Here is a 16,220-nt window from a genome sequence, read left to right on the forward strand (position 1 = left end):
TTGGATCAGCTCTGTGTTCTTGTCGTCTTCCGTATTTCTTGTCGATAAAACAGCATTTTCTTTCCACCCTGGAAAGAGTTTGTGTTTCTTTAAACATCTCAATGTCACAAACCGGTTAGGCATTTATAACACCATTCTCTATGTCATTTTAACCTCCGTTGCATTTTCAATTATCTTTTTTTGTTACTTCAAAGTGCTTCGCAAAATCCGCGCACATTATGCCCAAGTTAGAAACTCTTCTCTTCAAAACAGAGAATGTGCAGCTTTTGCGGAGGAAATTAGAATTACCACCATGCTTTTTGTCACTCTTTTAGCAGTATGTATCAGTTGGAGTCCTTCTGTAATTATTGATTTCTATGAACTGTTTGGTAATGGCCAGTTCATGTTTAAACGACAACTTTATTTGCTAAACGTTTTTACTTTTCAAAGTAGTAGCGCTGTGAATCCTTTCATATACGGACTGATGAATAGGGAGTTCAGAGAAGGGTACAGGCGAGTTCTTTACTGCAGAGACGGATAGTAAGTTAGCGTTCCTCAAGCTGTTTCAGTTTTCCAAGATATTTGTGAGCAATATGCTGCCATCTTGACCGAGCAAGTTAGTTCAATGAAGGATTCATTAAAAGGCTAAAAAATTATAAATTGAAGCGGTGAATTTTTTATTGTCCTACACTAGCGCGTTTCGTGATTCCACTGGCCTGAAAAGAGCGCAAGTGCTAAAAAATATTTTTCTTGTGACCGAAAAAAAAAAACAATTCCAAGGAGTTAAGTATCGTGTTAAGTGGTGCATATAATTTTTTTCCGAGCATGAGCAAATGGGGACGTCACGTGAGCCCATGCGGGCAGAAGGGCCAATCATGCCCGCTTAAATAGCCAATCAGAACACAGGATTTACTCAATCTGGCGTGCCAGCGTGTGGAGCCAGCTATTACCATAAGAGCATCTTCCAAAAGGGTCATTCATGATTTATTCAAGCTATGGAGAATGTCTAAATAAAGTTATTGATGCAGCCGTAGGGGATCGCTGATTTTAAGTAAATATCCATTACATTTTTAAGTTTGCTTTAAACCAGCTTTAGCAGCTGTTACACTAGACTTCTTATCCTTTTTCTTTATCCTGTAACAAATCTTTGCCTATTACAGTAAGCGAGTGAGGACAATTCTGATCCATAGTGATAGCCGCCATTTTGAAATATCACGATCGAAGAGAGCCTGTCTTCCTCAATTCAACCTCCTTTACACTCTGTTTTACTATGATTTTTTAGTGTCGCTTCTGTAGATATACGTCGCGAAAAAGGGGTTAGGAGGGGTTGGTACGTAACATATGTTACTAGTCTCGAGCCCAGACCTTCCACGGCTAAGGGTTGTAAGTTCAGTTACAGTCAAACGGTAGCTAGGATCGTGGCACGAGACTGATACGTTACTAAGAGGGAAGGGAAATTGATTACGACTTTGACGGTTGACCAAAGACTCCACAGCGGCGTTGATTATTGAAAATCAGATTGGGACCATATCATATTCATTTCTGTATTCAAAAGCATTACTGGTGACTAATCTGAATCGGAAAAACAGGAAACAGCTTTCGTTACACTTTAATTGTGCATTGTGGAAAATTGATTTACATATTCCGGAGGCTTAGGTTAATTTTTTAACTTCGACAACTATTTAGCAGTCCTTTCTTTTTATAATCCTAACATGGGTTTAACTTAAGCTGTTCACAAATAATCGATTTGTTAAGAATTTTAGCAGGTAAGGAACTGATCTTCACAAATTATCTGCAGTTAAAGAAATCGCTGAAAAAGAAATCTGGAAAAATTCAGGGGATAAGTTGCTAAAGAAACTGTGGTGCTGCGTCGGTGGGAGAGTATAACATGTATAATTTAGTGTTATCAAATGAGTTGAAAACATAAATTGGCCACCGTAAATAGTTTTAAGGCTGACATTTCGAGTGTTAGAGCTTCGTCAGAGCTATTGAAGGGCTAACGCTCAGAAACGTCAGCCTGTAAACTCTTTACGGTGGCCAATTTACGTTTTCAACTCAGTTGATAACAATAAATTACCTAGGAAAAATTCAGGCCTTGGTGAAATGACCCGTGAAAATGAACCCCTGACCCGTGGAAATGAGCAGCAAAATGTGCCCTTACCTGTCAGGTGAGAGTTGGGAACTAGTACCAACTGAGCTACCAAGCCACTCTTGTAGTTCCGCGAAAAGGATTCTGGTTATAGGTAGCATACAAGCAGCTAAAGGAGGGAGAAAACACAAAAAATCCAGCGGAGAAATGGAATTATACGTTTATTGTGAGAACGCTCTGGTTCATGTTCTGTCAAAATTATCAATTAAAGCTGCAAATAAGGTATTATGGTAATGTTATTATTACGCTGGACGTTCAAATTCTAATTATCCACCGCAATTAACGCGCAATTCATATCAATACATCACTTCACTGAATTATTTCTGCTTAATACGATTGCAATATGTATTTTTTAAGTTAAGTTAAGAATGATTTTTTTTCTTTTTTTTTATGTTATTGTTGCTATCGACCAAATTCAAGACTTATGAAAACCATGCAACGTAGAGATCTACTCAATATTTTCGAGGCACGACTCCAGATGACCGCTTGAACCAAACTTTACAGATTATCCATCTCCAGACAATTTTCGTTTCCAACCGACTGATTTATACAAAAACAAATTAAACAAAAAACTTCCGGGCACATTGCCTGAACAGAAGCATGTCAATAATCGGCAAAATTAATATTCTGATAATATATCAAGAGCAGGTGATAAAGACCTTATTGAAAATCGTCTCGATCCATTATCTAACTTGCACTGTCGTATTAAAAGGTTTAGGTTTAAGTAAACAATTGGCAAGCGAAACACACATCGATATCTAGGCTTTTCCAGTGAAATCCTTTTTTTCTTCTCTCCTCTCTTTGCTCGACCCACCGACTCATTTTGACGAGAGGGACCGTGAAGCAGTGAAAAGTGAAACAAATTCATAAGATGGCCTAGAGATGTTAGGGCGATACTGAAGTCATACAAGGCTAATTTTCTTTACAACACAATATTCTCATGTAGGCCCCACGAAAATCCCTATTCATAAAACCATAAATAAAAGGATTGATAGCACTGCTAGATGTATAAGTGAATATATTGAACAAATACAGCTGTCTTGGAAGGGTGTAGTATCCTGCAATAGCCTCGTAGAAGTCGATAATAAAAGAAGGGACCCAACAGATGAAAAACGCTAATACAGTCACAAATAACATAGCTGTTATTTTCATTTCCTCAGCGAAGGCCGCAGAGTTCTCATTGTGAATCCCAGAGTTTGCAACTTGAGCGTAATGTGCGCGGATTTTTCGAAATACTTTGTAGTAGCTAAAGAAGATTGAAGAAAATATTAAACAAACTATTGACGAGTAACTGACCAGACCATACCAAGAAGCTCCATCTACTGGACTTAGCTGCAACCAACATAAGCACTTTCCAGGGTGAAAATGGAACATAGTTTTGTAGAATAAAAGTGAAAAAAGCGTTAAAAACGCAGTTGTCGACCATGACATGGTGATGAATATCAAGATATTTCGTCTGGTGAATATTTTCTGGTAAAGCTGAACAGACCTGACTATCTTCACATAACGGTTAAATGAAATTAGTGCCATTGTAAGCAATGAGACAGTGGCGCAAATTGAAGTCAGACTTCCTTGCAGCTGGCAAATAAAGTTTCCAAAAGGCCATGTTCCTTTGATGAGAACGGTAAGCGTGTAGGGCATAATAGCAATAGCATTAAAGACATCTGTAGCCGCCAGCGACAACAAGTAGTAATTTTGTGGAGATCGTATTCTACTTGATTTGAAGACTGCCAGCGTCAACATGACATTTCCCAAAAAGGCAGCCAATATTACTACAAGCCACGCCAATGACTCTATTCCAAGCAACCAACGCTCTCTCGTTTTGAGTACTAAAGCAAGTGTTGTCATTCGTTCGTTTGTTTCATTCATAGCGCTTGGCTTTGTCCGCCTCGCTTCTTTTAAGCTCTCCTAGATCCTTCTTTTTTGTTCTGCTGCCGAACGACAGCTATAATAGTGGAAGAAATTGTCGTCTAAAAATAAATTAATATTGTTTAAGCCTCTTATTTTCTACTAATAGCACCAGGATGCTTAAGATAAAACCGACTGGACAGATAAGATTTGCAGTGCTAAATATTTTGCTGGGTCAAAATAACCTAACTGGGAGCTCTTAATTCGCTCTATTTTTAATTTGCGGAAAATTTTATCTTATGGAATATTTGTTTTACCCAGATCTGTGTAAACACTCGAGACATTTGCGTCAGAGAAGAGAAAAAGGTATTTCAGTCTTGAAACTTCAATTTATAATATTAATTAAGGGGAGACGGTCATTTTCAACGCTGGGATTAAAAATTAATTACCAAATGATATTTATTCCTTAGTAAATATATGATCAAAGCAATAGAAGCACAAAATGAAGATAGAAGGCTCAGTTGTCGTTAGAAAGGCTCTTGGTGGTGTGTTTAGTCGAGATGGTATCATATTTCATTTTCGCCGTTCTGCTTGAACAGGAAGTTTTGAAGGATAAAATGAAAAAGCAGTGAAAACTAATTTGGCCAGACACCTGCAGACATCAAAATTTGCTGAACAATACAGCTGGTCATGCATATTAAGGCTGTGAATTTACATAATGTCAGAGGCCCATTACGGCTTCTAGCTCTTGTCGAATACTCGGTGACAATTGGATAAGAGGTGAGACAGTAAGTTTACGTTGAGAAAAGTTTCTGCCTTAGCGTCGTTCCGATCTATCCTTTATTTAAAGCATACATATGAAACCATAATGAATTCAATTCTTTGGGTCATGATTAATAAAGATTTCGGTACATATTTTGACTGTCTTTATTTGACTCCATTAATGATCATAAATATTTATAGCCTCACTTCGTTACCAAAGTTTCAGTTGCGGATCAAAAGGGAGGGTTCCGTCGCTTCAAGTCGTTTTGCGTGACCAGAAATCGTTTCCCAAACCCCTCAGTTACACAGTAGTTCGAAATGTAAAGTCACGAATCGTCGTTTTTCCCTTTCGGTTGATGCTATTAATATTTTTTGTAAATATTTTAACAGCTCTACAAACAAGACTGGAGAAGAAAGAAAAAAATATTTTGACTCTTTTGGTTATTTTTTAATATCGTTATCCTCCTTTTATATTAGGTGCTGGCATACAATATTCTAAAAATTCCTGAGTCTCCAGTGTTTCGTCTCATCTCGTAGTTCCTTCTTTCCAGTCGGTTTTCATAGATTCAACAAGTGGAACCACTATATGAACACTACACCACATTTCTATTTGTTAGTTACAATACCGCTGAGTAGTATGAAAGGAAAGAACTACGCGAGTGTCCTCGAGTGTGAAGCAAGTTAGCGCTCGACTGAGCAGTTATATAAGTAAATACCACTGTGATACTTTGCGATATTTCCTGTATTCCGACGAGAAATGGAGCAAGGGCAGAGTGAAGAATCGCTAATAGAATCCGGCGAGAGATCGGATGTCGGGCGATGGAGGAATACGCCAGCCGGTGAGTCGGAGGCTATTGCTGTTGTCAAATGACACTTTTGCAACGCAGACAATATTCGAGTTTACATATATTTTAGTGCAGAGGAAGTAGCTCCAAGATTCTTCACCTAAAATTCTATTGCTCCGTTTAGCTATCGAAATATTTCCAAATTGATCTACGCAAAGTTATCCCATTTTGTTACAGCTTTCTTTTTTAAACGTCCTATCCGCAGGAAGGCAAGCTACCGCGAAGTGTAGTAAAATTTCGCCCCTACATCTTGTTTGTATCAGTCATTTGTTTTCCGCTTGGGTAAGTGAACAGCTTCACGTCAATTTATCTTAGTTCTTCGCTAATTACACTCAATTTCCCTGCGGTTTGATCGCTGAATCATTCCTGATTCCTCCTTTTTATATTTCCAGGTATATATCGCTCTATAGTGTAAGTTAGTTTTCATATTCATAACTGGAGAAAAGCAAATATGTGAAGTTAATTAAAGGAAAGCAATTATATTGAAAATAGCCATATCGTCAGATCTGACGCTTATTTTTGGCATTTACGCCACCAGGGTGCATGGTATTGTCATATAAGGATGTAAATCTCGTTATCTGTCTCCTACTTCTGGAACGTGTCAACAAACTTGTTAGCAACTTATGTACTAGTTATGAGAAAGCAGATGGGCTTTTATTTTAAGAAAAAATTCCCCAACTTTACTTGACGTGCTGTAATTGTTTTATCACGTTAATCACTTGGATAAAATTTGATTTTTGCAGGGAGATCGCATGTGGCATTTTGCTATTGGACTTTATCTAGTTGAACTCACTCCAGGATCATTGCGCTTAACAGCAATCTATCAACTGATCAGTACCTTGTCAATCATCATATTTGGACCTTTAGTTGGAGATTGGGTGGATAGAACTCCTCGACTGAAAGGTATGTTAAGTTTAAATGCAACCATATGATACTGGCTTAAGTTACCAATCCTTCAGCAAGCAACCTGAGCTGATAGACAGACAGATCATTTGGCAGGTTGGTTGTTCATCAGTTCCTCAGTTAGTCAATCTTTCACAAGGTTTGTCAGTCAGTCAGTCACTGAGTCTGTCAATTAATCAGTTAGTCAGTCACTGAGTCCGTCATTACATCACAGTCAGTCAGTCAGTCAGACATTTAATCACCCAATCAGTCAGCTAGTCAATCAATAAATCAGTCCGTCAATCAGTCAGTGAGTCAGTCACTGAGTCAAACATTTCTTCATAGAGCCAGTCAGTCAATCAGTCTGTCAATCCATCAATCAGTTGGTGAGTTTCACTCTGAGTTTGGTGGTCAACCTTTCATGAAGGCAATCCATCAGTCAGTCAGTGTGCCTGTCTGCCAGTCAGTCAGTTTGTCAGTTAGTGAGTGAATAATGCAGTTGATAACTGAGCAGATCAGTCTCTCTGTGAATTTAATTACTTGCTTGTCAGTAAACCTTTAAAAATGGAAAAACAGGAACAAAAGACTAAAATATAGTTTTACTGAAGAATATATTACATAAGAAAAAAAAATATCCACCTAGTAACTGCTCATCAAAACATAGCTTATTAAAATATTTTGAGCGTTACATTCACTTTTTGTTTCAGTGGCACGAATTTCATTGATAATTCAAAATGTTGCGGTGATAATCTGTGGAGTTTCGCTGTTGATTATGTTAAGATATGGGGAGCAAATCCAACATCCATACACCATGTTGCTGGAAGCCAAAATTATCATCATTGGCTCTGTAGCTGACTTGTCTAGTGTTGGCACAAAAATTGCTGTAGAGAAGGACTGGGTGGTAGTGATTGCAGGCTCAGATAAATCACTACTGGCAAGTAAGTATGCTGGAAGTTGACAATTAAATATTTGAATTTCCATGGTTACCATTTGTTGTATTTGAGCTGAAAAAGACATATCTGTCAATTTTTTTGTCTCAAAGAGATCTTGGATTGAGCCCCAAGGGGTTGCTGTATTGTGTTCCATGACAATATTCTTTGCTCTCATGGTGCCTCTCTTCACCCTTGTAGTATAATGAATGGGTTCCAGCAAACTGTCCAGAAATACTAACAAAATACTATGGGATAGCTTGAGATGGACTTGCATTACATTCAGGGGGAGTAGTCTAAGTCACTTCATGCCACAAAAACTGAAGATAAGCACCAGTAGCTTGAGCCACTTGACCTCTTTGCTCCTTCTGTTCCTTTATTTGTTTATTCCCCCATTCCATAATGGAGTGGCCCATCCCTATATGCATTGACAGAGACATCTGCAATTTGGTGTGGGACCTTGTCCATGTGTTTTGACAAAACCAGTGATAATGGCTTGATAAACCTTGATTCACCCAGAAAAAAAAAATTGAGAAAAAAATTCTTTGAATGTCATTTCATGACAAACATCACTGAAAAAAATTCTAGCAATATATCACACAGAGAACTATGTGCAAAATTAATGACAGTCTTTGGTTTTGTTCTCTTTTTATTTTTGCATTCCAAAGCATATAGACTGGCTGATCTAACTACGGTTTAACATATGTTTTTAGGTACAAATGCATTGATGAGAAGAATTGATCTTTGTTGCAAGATCCTTGCTCCGATCGTAGTTGGTCAGGTGATGACTTACATCTCTAAAATGGCAGGTGTGTTGTTTTTAGCGGGTTGGAATGTTGTATCGGTTTTTGGAGAGTACTATCTTCTCTGGAAAGTTTTCAAAGCCGTGGCTGCCCTGTCTCACAAGGTCATAGACACAACAAGACACAACTCTAACACTGAAGACAACTCTTCCGTGGATATGCCTGCTGATGAACCTCACGGATCTAATGAGCGCTTGGAAAGGATGGAGAACGAAGACCAAGAAAGGGGCCAGAATGGCGCTGAGGTTTTGGTCCCAGCTGTTACTGTCAGACCCGTTCAAAGACAACCCAAGCCAAGTGTCTATGCACGATTTAAGAAAAGGATCCTGACCTTTGAAATGGGATGGCACATTTATTTTAGACAGAGTGTAGCCCGACCTGGGCTTGCCCTGGCTTCGTTGTATTTCACTGTGATTTCGTTTGGCGCCATAACAACTGGTTACGCTTACACGCAGTGTTTGTCTGAGTCAGTTCTGAGTCTGATACGAGGCATTGGTTCGTTGTTTGGTGTCTTTGCTACATTTGTTTTTCCCCGATTGAGAAATGCTGTTGGTGTTGTTCGCTGCGGGCTATTCTCCATGTCTCTTCAGTTTTCTTGCCTTCTTTTGTGTGTCGCTGCTGTCTTTGCTCCTGGTTCGCCATTCTTCTTGTTACCGAGAAATTCAGGGCAACCTTTGCTGCCCCAGTGTAAGGCACCTCAGCGGACAACTCCCACACCAACTCTCTCTCCCAGTTGCATGAATGAAGGGCCCAGGAATTCCTCTCTAAACGTTCATCCTTCAAATTTGCAGTTTATGAGAAGAGTTTTAGACTATAATAATACTGCAGTAACGACGGCAAGAATGTCCTTACCAAGCGTCACAGTGCCGTCCGTTGTTAATCGGGTGAATGGATCAAAAACACAAGCCATACCATCCACAACAGCCATTTTGCCATCCAAGACCAGACCCAGTGTGGTGCCTTCCAATTCAGTCGTCTCTCCTTCTACTTCTTCTCCTTCAAACCGCAACTGTAGTTTGAAGACAACAGCCTCTATGCCGCAGGCCGTAAGCAACAGTTTTTCATATGTCTCCATCAGCTTGCTACTTGCAGGGATCGTCTCATCCCGCCTTGGATTATGGTTGTCTGATCTAACCATCACCCAACTCACCCAAGAGGCAGTACCAGAACAAGAGAGAGGAATTGTGGGCGGGATGCAAAACTCTTTCAACTCAATTTTAAGCCTTCTCATGTTCTGCTTAGTTATAGCTCTTCCCAAGCCTGAGACTTTCGGTTTGTTGGCACTGATGTCTGTGGGCGCAGTTGGAACAGGCGGTTTACTGTACGCTTCTTTCGCGTACAAGATTCGTGGTCATTTGTTTCATTTTGAGAAAGCCCGTAAATTCTGCGGCGGGGCCGATGCTCGTAGGGAGCCAGTACCGATGCTGATCTCAAATGATGACCTCGATCTTGAGGATGACGAAGAGGAGGCCATGATAAGAGGAGTGTTAAGCACTAGGAACGAAAACTTTAAATATTAGAGTATTTACTTACGCGAGGAAGTAAGTTATTCTAAATGGGCAGCATTCTTTCCCGCCGGATTACAAATTCTTCAGTTTATAGTCAACGTTAATGCTTCTTAAATACCCTAAAATGCACCTTTTTTGATCGCAATTCACCGATATGCTTGATTGTTATCAGAGAGTTTACCAGCAAGACGAGAGGACACTAGTCTACCGACCGCTGGTCGATAGACTTATGCGCCGACGTTTCGAGAGACGGACGGATATCTTTTAACCTTGTAGAAATATAATTTGCTTAGACGTTAATTTAAGCACACAGTTAAAAACGCCTCAGTTTTATTCAACACCTGTTTTATAGTTTAGCAGTCAGTTTATCAGTAGTAATTTTTAGGTTCGCATGGACAGAACCCAGGAATGGACTAAAGAATGTTTTTCATTATAAGCGAGGCTCAGTCTATCACCACAGCACAGGAGTTTGTTTCTATTCGTAGGTGGGTCGTGTGGAACAGACTTACCTATTGAGTAAAATATATTTGCAGAAAAGCTTCTCGTGAAATTTTTTAGTAATGGTATTTAAAAACAACAGTAACTATGGACTGTTAATTTAGGGACAGTCGGAATGAAAATTTCAAGTACAAAGCACTAAACTAGTAGGAACTTTATTTATTGATCTAAGAATTTGCACGAAACTACTTTTTTGTAGCAACTACCAGTTACCAACATCTTGAATAATTGTAAAGAAAATTTTGTAGCTACTTTGGAGAAAATTAAACGAGGGAATGTTTAAATTCCTGATTGGGAGATTGTCTCAGTTAAAGACCTGTTTATTGTAGAAAATAATAATGAAAATTCATGCCTTTGGACCTTAAAATGGCGATAAAGTTGCGCGAAGTTTAGCAAAACCATTATAACTCCAGATTGTTTTTCAACCTCGGCAGAAGATTTCTCCAACATGTCAACAAAAGGATTGCTTTGTGATGGCAAAATACTACTGGTAAAAACCAATGCATGATACATAACAAAATGGCGTTTTACTTCAAACTGGGCTTAACTACCGTACGTAACATCTTTACTTCAAGGACTCCTCTTAATTTTACATATAAAATGCAATAGAAAACGTAAGATTCAAGATATAAGATTAAACTTTGTTTCTTTTCCCACAAATCAGTTCGTAGCGTTCAGCTCCTGCATTTGGTTGTGCGGTTGAAACCAACGAGAAATTGATCCTTACTGACGAACAAACGTCGTACCCCTGTAAAAAACAATAACGCAAGTTAATAAGGGGGCACGTTTCTAAAGAGACTGTGGTGCTGCGTCGGTGGGGCAGTTAACAAGATAATTTGCGTTTATCTGAGTTGAGTTAATAATGTACATTGGCCACCGTAAAGAGTTTCAAAGCTCACCTTTCGAGCGTTAGCTCGTCATCGGAGCAATTTGCAACAACGCATTTCGATTGACTTATTCACGGAAGCCTTGAAATCAGAACGCTTGTTTTGAATAAGAATTCCTTTTACATTTGCTGGATGCGATTTTCTCCTTATTTCCACTGAACCGTTTTCGTAAAAATTCGTCCCACAATGTTGACGGCTATCCCGTTTTTCCGCCGCCCAAGAAAAGCCTTTCTTACTGTTTCAATTACCAGGTAAACCCTTGGCTCGTTCAGATAACCAAATTATGGACGATAAATAAAGAACTACACCCGTATTACGTACTTCACAGTTTTCTTCTCTGTTGTTTTCTGTTCCGGTTTGGCTCTGTTGAGTACTTTGATGAATTCTGCTGTTCTAGCTCTCATCCTCGAATGAAGATAGGCCTTTATAAAACACACAAGAACGTTCTGTTAAATCACTGCGTTTCTTTTACTCACAAGTGGTAACAAGGTCTTTTGGTTTAGTTTTGGGGCCTGCATCCCCACATAAAAATTAAAATCTTAATAATTTGTAACACGTGTATTAGGTAAGAAGTACCTTTGAGCATTTGATGTGATAATGCAGGTAGTTCCTGAAGGTGTGAATAAGATTGATGGTGCTGTCTCGAGCATCAGGCTTTGTGTGACGTGGTTCAAGAACTACAAAGGTACAAGATGGTCATCGTTTAATTTGATTATCACTCGCTTAAAACTCCTCTAAGTGTGTGTCAAAACTACTTTTGACTGAGCGTTACAATGCAAACACTGGCAATGAATGGATAAGATTAGCATTCTTTTCTAGTAGTGATTTTCATCTTACTTATAGGATAAGAAATAGTTTGAGTCTAAGAACTTTGATTAATGATTCAGCATGCACTAGTCTGTTTCCAGACCTATTTTCACTTCCATCATCACTCAGTGGGTAGTTTAAATAGAATCTCCTTCGGGAGAGGTGGGTAACTCTTGTACTCTTCACTCAAGTTGAGCTCCATTACTCTACATTAGAATTAAAAAAAAAAAAAAAAAAAAACCGTGTAAAGTTGGCACTTTCCCTCTGCTAATACTACAGTGTATGTCCTCAAAATGCTGCAAAATCTCCCCAACTGTTTCATGTTGCTACAAGAATTAGTCAGATCATCCTCCATCATTTCCACTAACAAGGGTAACAAAAGATTCTGTCTAAGAATGGATACTAACCAAAGGTGATATATCCAATGTTATCGCCTGTCTTGGCACCAGTTCCCTGCAATTCCTGTGGGGGTTCTTTGTGACTGAAGATGACTTGTGGTGCTGTCTGGCTTGCACGACGGCCCTCTTTGAATTCCTGACACACAATAGGAAGTTTTAATTCTCTAATATACATGTAGACAATCTGTCTAAATAAATCTGACTGCTGTGTGAAAACACTGTTACAAGATTATATTATATTACAGTATCAACCTAACTTTAACCGTAGGATAAAAGGAGTTCAATGAATAAGGCTGAAATTTTAGAAAATCTACAGAATCCAATAGATTCAGTCACAAAAAATTCCTATGAAAGGGATGGACCATTGTCTTTGTAGAGGAGGATGGATAAATCCAAGTTAAAACACTTTTTTGGTGCTCTCGTCCCCATTAACAAATTTTCTTTATTTGGTGGCTTCTTTATGATAAAAATTAGTTACTTTTACAATTATACAACTTGTTCTCTTCTCAGAGGGATGAGAGGGGATGGGAGAAGGAATTAAGGATAGGGATAATTTTGCTTCTGTGAACTATTTTTCCTCACATTTCAAAATATAAGCATTCACAGAGCTAGCCTAAACTGTACCTGCATGAAGACTTTACCAATGATCACATCATCATCATCTCTAAATACAGTACTGAAGACAACTGTAACACGATCATCTGTTGCTTGGACATACCTGAAGAGAGAAAACAGATAACCTCTCCTTACACTTTCAGTAAGCAGGTGACCAGTATAGACTGACCTATCATATAGGGGGTGTTATCATGCTAAAACAATAAATTGTACATGTATTTGCTGTGAGAGCATTAAGACTTTAGAAAGAAACAGGAAGAAATAACTTGACCCATGAGCATCCATCATCATCATCACTTATTAAAAATTTGTAGCAGCCAGAAAAGAGAATTTCAATTTTCAATTTGAATTTGGGAAGGAAGAGGTTAAGACAAACTAAAAATAAATGTACCAGTCTCAGAGATTGAACTGCCACGGTCAAGGAGGAAAAAATAAAACATGTTAAAAAAATCCATTTTAACTCACATGGACTCATCTTCTCTGTAATTTATGACTGCCTGAGTTTTTCCACCAGAGCCAGCTTGTTGATAGTCAAAATATTTCTCAAACACTGAGGCAAAGCAGTTTCTTTTCAACAGAGCAAATTTCTGAATAAGTTCCTCTGGAAGGAGACCAAAATAATTCATAGTTACAGGACTATAATTAATGAAAAAAAAATACATGTAGTGACTACCCTTTCAACAACACTACTGATCCTCACAGTATGCACAATGCTCTTCAAATATTAAATTGGTGACAATCACCTTTTTCCTTCTCATCAGATGGCAATTGCTCTAAGTTAATCAACAGGGAAACATCATAGGCTATAAAAGAAAAGCATACTTTTAGGTGAAAACAGACTTCATTTACTTAACTAAGCACCAAAACAATTTGTTTTTTGTGACTTGATTGCTGTGCTTATTTAAGGGGGGGAGGCTTATTTATTGGGATTGATTGCAGAGGTAGCCTATTAAAAAATCCTCCTATTTCTAGAAAAATGATAACAAGGAAATATCAACTCAAAAGAAGCAGGTTTTCTGTTTACAGAAAAGATAGGCTTTCCCCTGTTTGCATAATGTGTGCAAACATTCATAGCTCCCTGGAGAGATGGGGAGTTATAGTCATTTTTAAATAGAAAATATTGTTATACAGAAAAAAAAAAAGAGACTATTTCAACAAAGTTGAACCCTACTAGTGTTTTACATACATTTCTTGATAGGGTTCATTTTCACATGCAGCCCCTGTTCTTGGCAGTGATTAAAAATATTCTTCTTCAACCAGCACTGCATTTTGTTAGGTGCTGCATATTTGATGGCTATATAATTGAGTAAAAGATGTACGCAATGGCCACTTACCCTCTTCAGGAGTTGTCATGAAGCTTCCATATACTTTTTTGAGCAGCTATAATAATTAAAAAAATAGAAAAAGAAAAAGTACAGAGAGCATTTGAAAGCAAAAGTTTACACATGAATCAAAATGTCTGCACATCTATCTTCTGCTCCTAACTTAGTATTTCTGTATTTCTGTTCATTTCATATAAAAAAGAGTCAACAACCCAAAAGTTGCCCATCATTATTACAAGAAATTTTGATTATACCATACCTCATCAGCTCCATACTTTTGTAAATCAGAGTAGAATTTCATAGAAATGCTGAGCTGTGAGGAGAAAATGATTCTTAAATTATGAAAGTCAAAAGTGAAACAAAGAATTCAAACATTAAAAGGAAAACTTTTTCTAATACTTACCATGATCTTTGATTTTTCACCATTGGGGTTAGAGATATGAAACTGCACTCCATCGAAATCTGAAAAATGTCAACTTTGTCAAATGCCTAAAAATTTCAAAGGTTTTGAACCTACCATGTCATACATGTACATGGAAAGAATTACCCTTTAACTGACTTTAAATCAGAACGACCTGCACACACTGGGGTGTTTAGTGCACATTGAGGACTAGAGAATTCTCTGGCTATTCCACAGAATTCTCCACCTCAATTTCAAAGGCCTAAGCATTTTTTATATAGACATAGAGGATGTTTTTTTTTCTTTTAGCTTCTTTTTTTTTTTTCTGTCACTAAATTTCCTATAATAAAAAGCTTGCATGGTTATACTACTTGTACTGGCCATTATCAAGCATACAGAATTTCTATACGAAAAGTGTTCCATGACATGGCTTCACTTTTAATATACTACACCCATTCACAATGCTCAAAACTTTTAGAAGTCTTCAGTGGTCCCTAGAAACCTTAAAGAACATAATTGGAAAGGTAAAATCATTTAGACATAGTATCTAAGTATGTTTTTGGTCCAGATGTATGCAACTCATGTATGGTAATACCTGCGCTTCTTCTACAATAATATATCAACCCTTTGGACAAACAGAATGATACATTAGAGACAACAAACCTGCCACCGTTATATCCACGGACTCAAACTTCCCACTGTAAGAGAAAGGTTATAATTCTTCAGCAAAAATGTTTCAAGCCGGAATCGATCACACACCTCCCAAACAAATTTCATAAGTAAAGAACAAACCATGCTACAACAGTCTTACCCCGTGAACTTGGCTCTCAGTGTCTCTTCTATAATCCTATTGTTGATCTCTAGGAGAATCATTTTGGCTAAAGAAAACCGTGGTGTTTGCGGACCCTTCTATCCGGAAACAAAAAGCTTCACTTTACGAGCTTCAAGATGGCTGCGAGGAACTCCTAAAGGTCACGTGATATTTGACAGCTTCCGTATGCACCAGTCTCCCGACAGAGAGAGGCTTGTTGCAGCCCGAATCTGAAATCTGACAGGAATCATTTATGCGAATTCCACATTCAAAAGATTTCACCTAGCGAACGTTAACCCTTCGAATAATATCCTCTAAAGTCAGATAAATCTTGTCTTGTGTTCAAGAGGGAGATTAGACGATAGCGTCCAAAGTTATACGTTTCTGTCAATCTCGGACTTGGACGATAGCGTCCGAAATCTTACTTAAGTGTCTGTCATCGAACATTAGCATCCAAAATCCAACTTAAGTGCACAAAACAAGAGAGAAGCGTTAAAAAATGGACGCTAAGGTCCGAAAGCAAAAGATGTCGAATGATTAGGAAATTTAAGACATAAGTGTCCAATTTTAAACAGAAATGTCCGAAATTGGACGATAGCGACCAAAATTAGAGATGAAGTGTGAGATCCAATTACGATAATGTGCGAAATCTAAGGATAATGTTCGAAATTGCACAATTCTTTGATTCATTTCGCCTTTTGTAACAAATTACAGATATTACTAGACGCAGTTAGAAAGTACTAGATAAGGCAGGAGATCTAGCAAGCTCTATTGTGC

The 16,220-nt window shown here is 38.1% G+C and overlaps 3 protein-coding genes across 3 annotated transcripts; 1 reads left to right on the forward strand and 2 right to left on the reverse strand.

Annotated features, from left to right (window-relative positions):
* Positions 1 to 2,304: 2,304 nt before the first annotated feature.
* LOC131799112 (histamine H2 receptor-like) lies at positions 2,305 to 4,200 on the reverse strand. The gene has a single exon (XM_059116779.2). The coding sequence runs from the start codon at positions 3,995 to 3,997 to the stop codon at positions 3,041 to 3,043; it is 957 nt and encodes a 318-aa protein (XP_058972762.2). The 5' UTR covers positions 3,998 to 4,200; the 3' UTR covers positions 2,305 to 3,040.
* Positions 4,201 to 5,380: 1,180 nt separating this feature from the next.
* Positions 5,381 to 10,500, forward strand: LOC131799143 (solute carrier family 40 member 1-like). Its single transcript, XM_059116819.2, has 5 exons — positions 5,381 to 5,577; positions 5,789 to 5,865; positions 6,327 to 6,486; positions 7,173 to 7,403; positions 8,108 to 10,500. Exons 1-5 carry the CDS (start codon positions 5,496 to 5,498, stop codon positions 9,715 to 9,717), a joined length of 2,160 nt encoding a protein of 719 aa, XP_058972802.2. The 5' UTR covers positions 5,381 to 5,495; the 3' UTR covers positions 9,718 to 10,500.
* A 215-nt stretch (positions 10,501 to 10,715) lies between these two features.
* Positions 10,716 to 15,594, reverse strand: LOC131799144 (probable actin-related protein 2/3 complex subunit 2). The gene is made up of 12 exons (XM_059116820.2): positions 15,444 to 15,594; positions 15,296 to 15,330; positions 14,636 to 14,694; positions 14,492 to 14,545; positions 14,245 to 14,290; positions 13,654 to 13,713; positions 13,376 to 13,511; positions 12,920 to 13,013; positions 12,305 to 12,431; positions 11,667 to 11,767; positions 11,412 to 11,512; positions 10,716 to 10,951 (listed from the first exon to the last, which is right to left on the reverse strand). The coding sequence occupies exons 1-12, from the start codon at positions 15,503 to 15,505 to the stop codon at positions 10,927 to 10,929; spliced, it is 900 nt and encodes a 299-aa protein (XP_058972803.2). The 5' UTR covers positions 15,506 to 15,594; the 3' UTR covers positions 10,716 to 10,926.
* Positions 15,595 to 16,220: the final 626 nt, after the last annotated feature.

Source organism: Pocillopora verrucosa, chromosome 10, assembly GCF_036669915.1.
Source record: "Pocillopora verrucosa isolate sample1 chromosome 10, ASM3666991v2, whole genome shotgun sequence".
Classification (NCBI taxonomy): domain Eukaryota; kingdom Metazoa; phylum Cnidaria; class Anthozoa; order Scleractinia; family Pocilloporidae; genus Pocillopora; species Pocillopora verrucosa.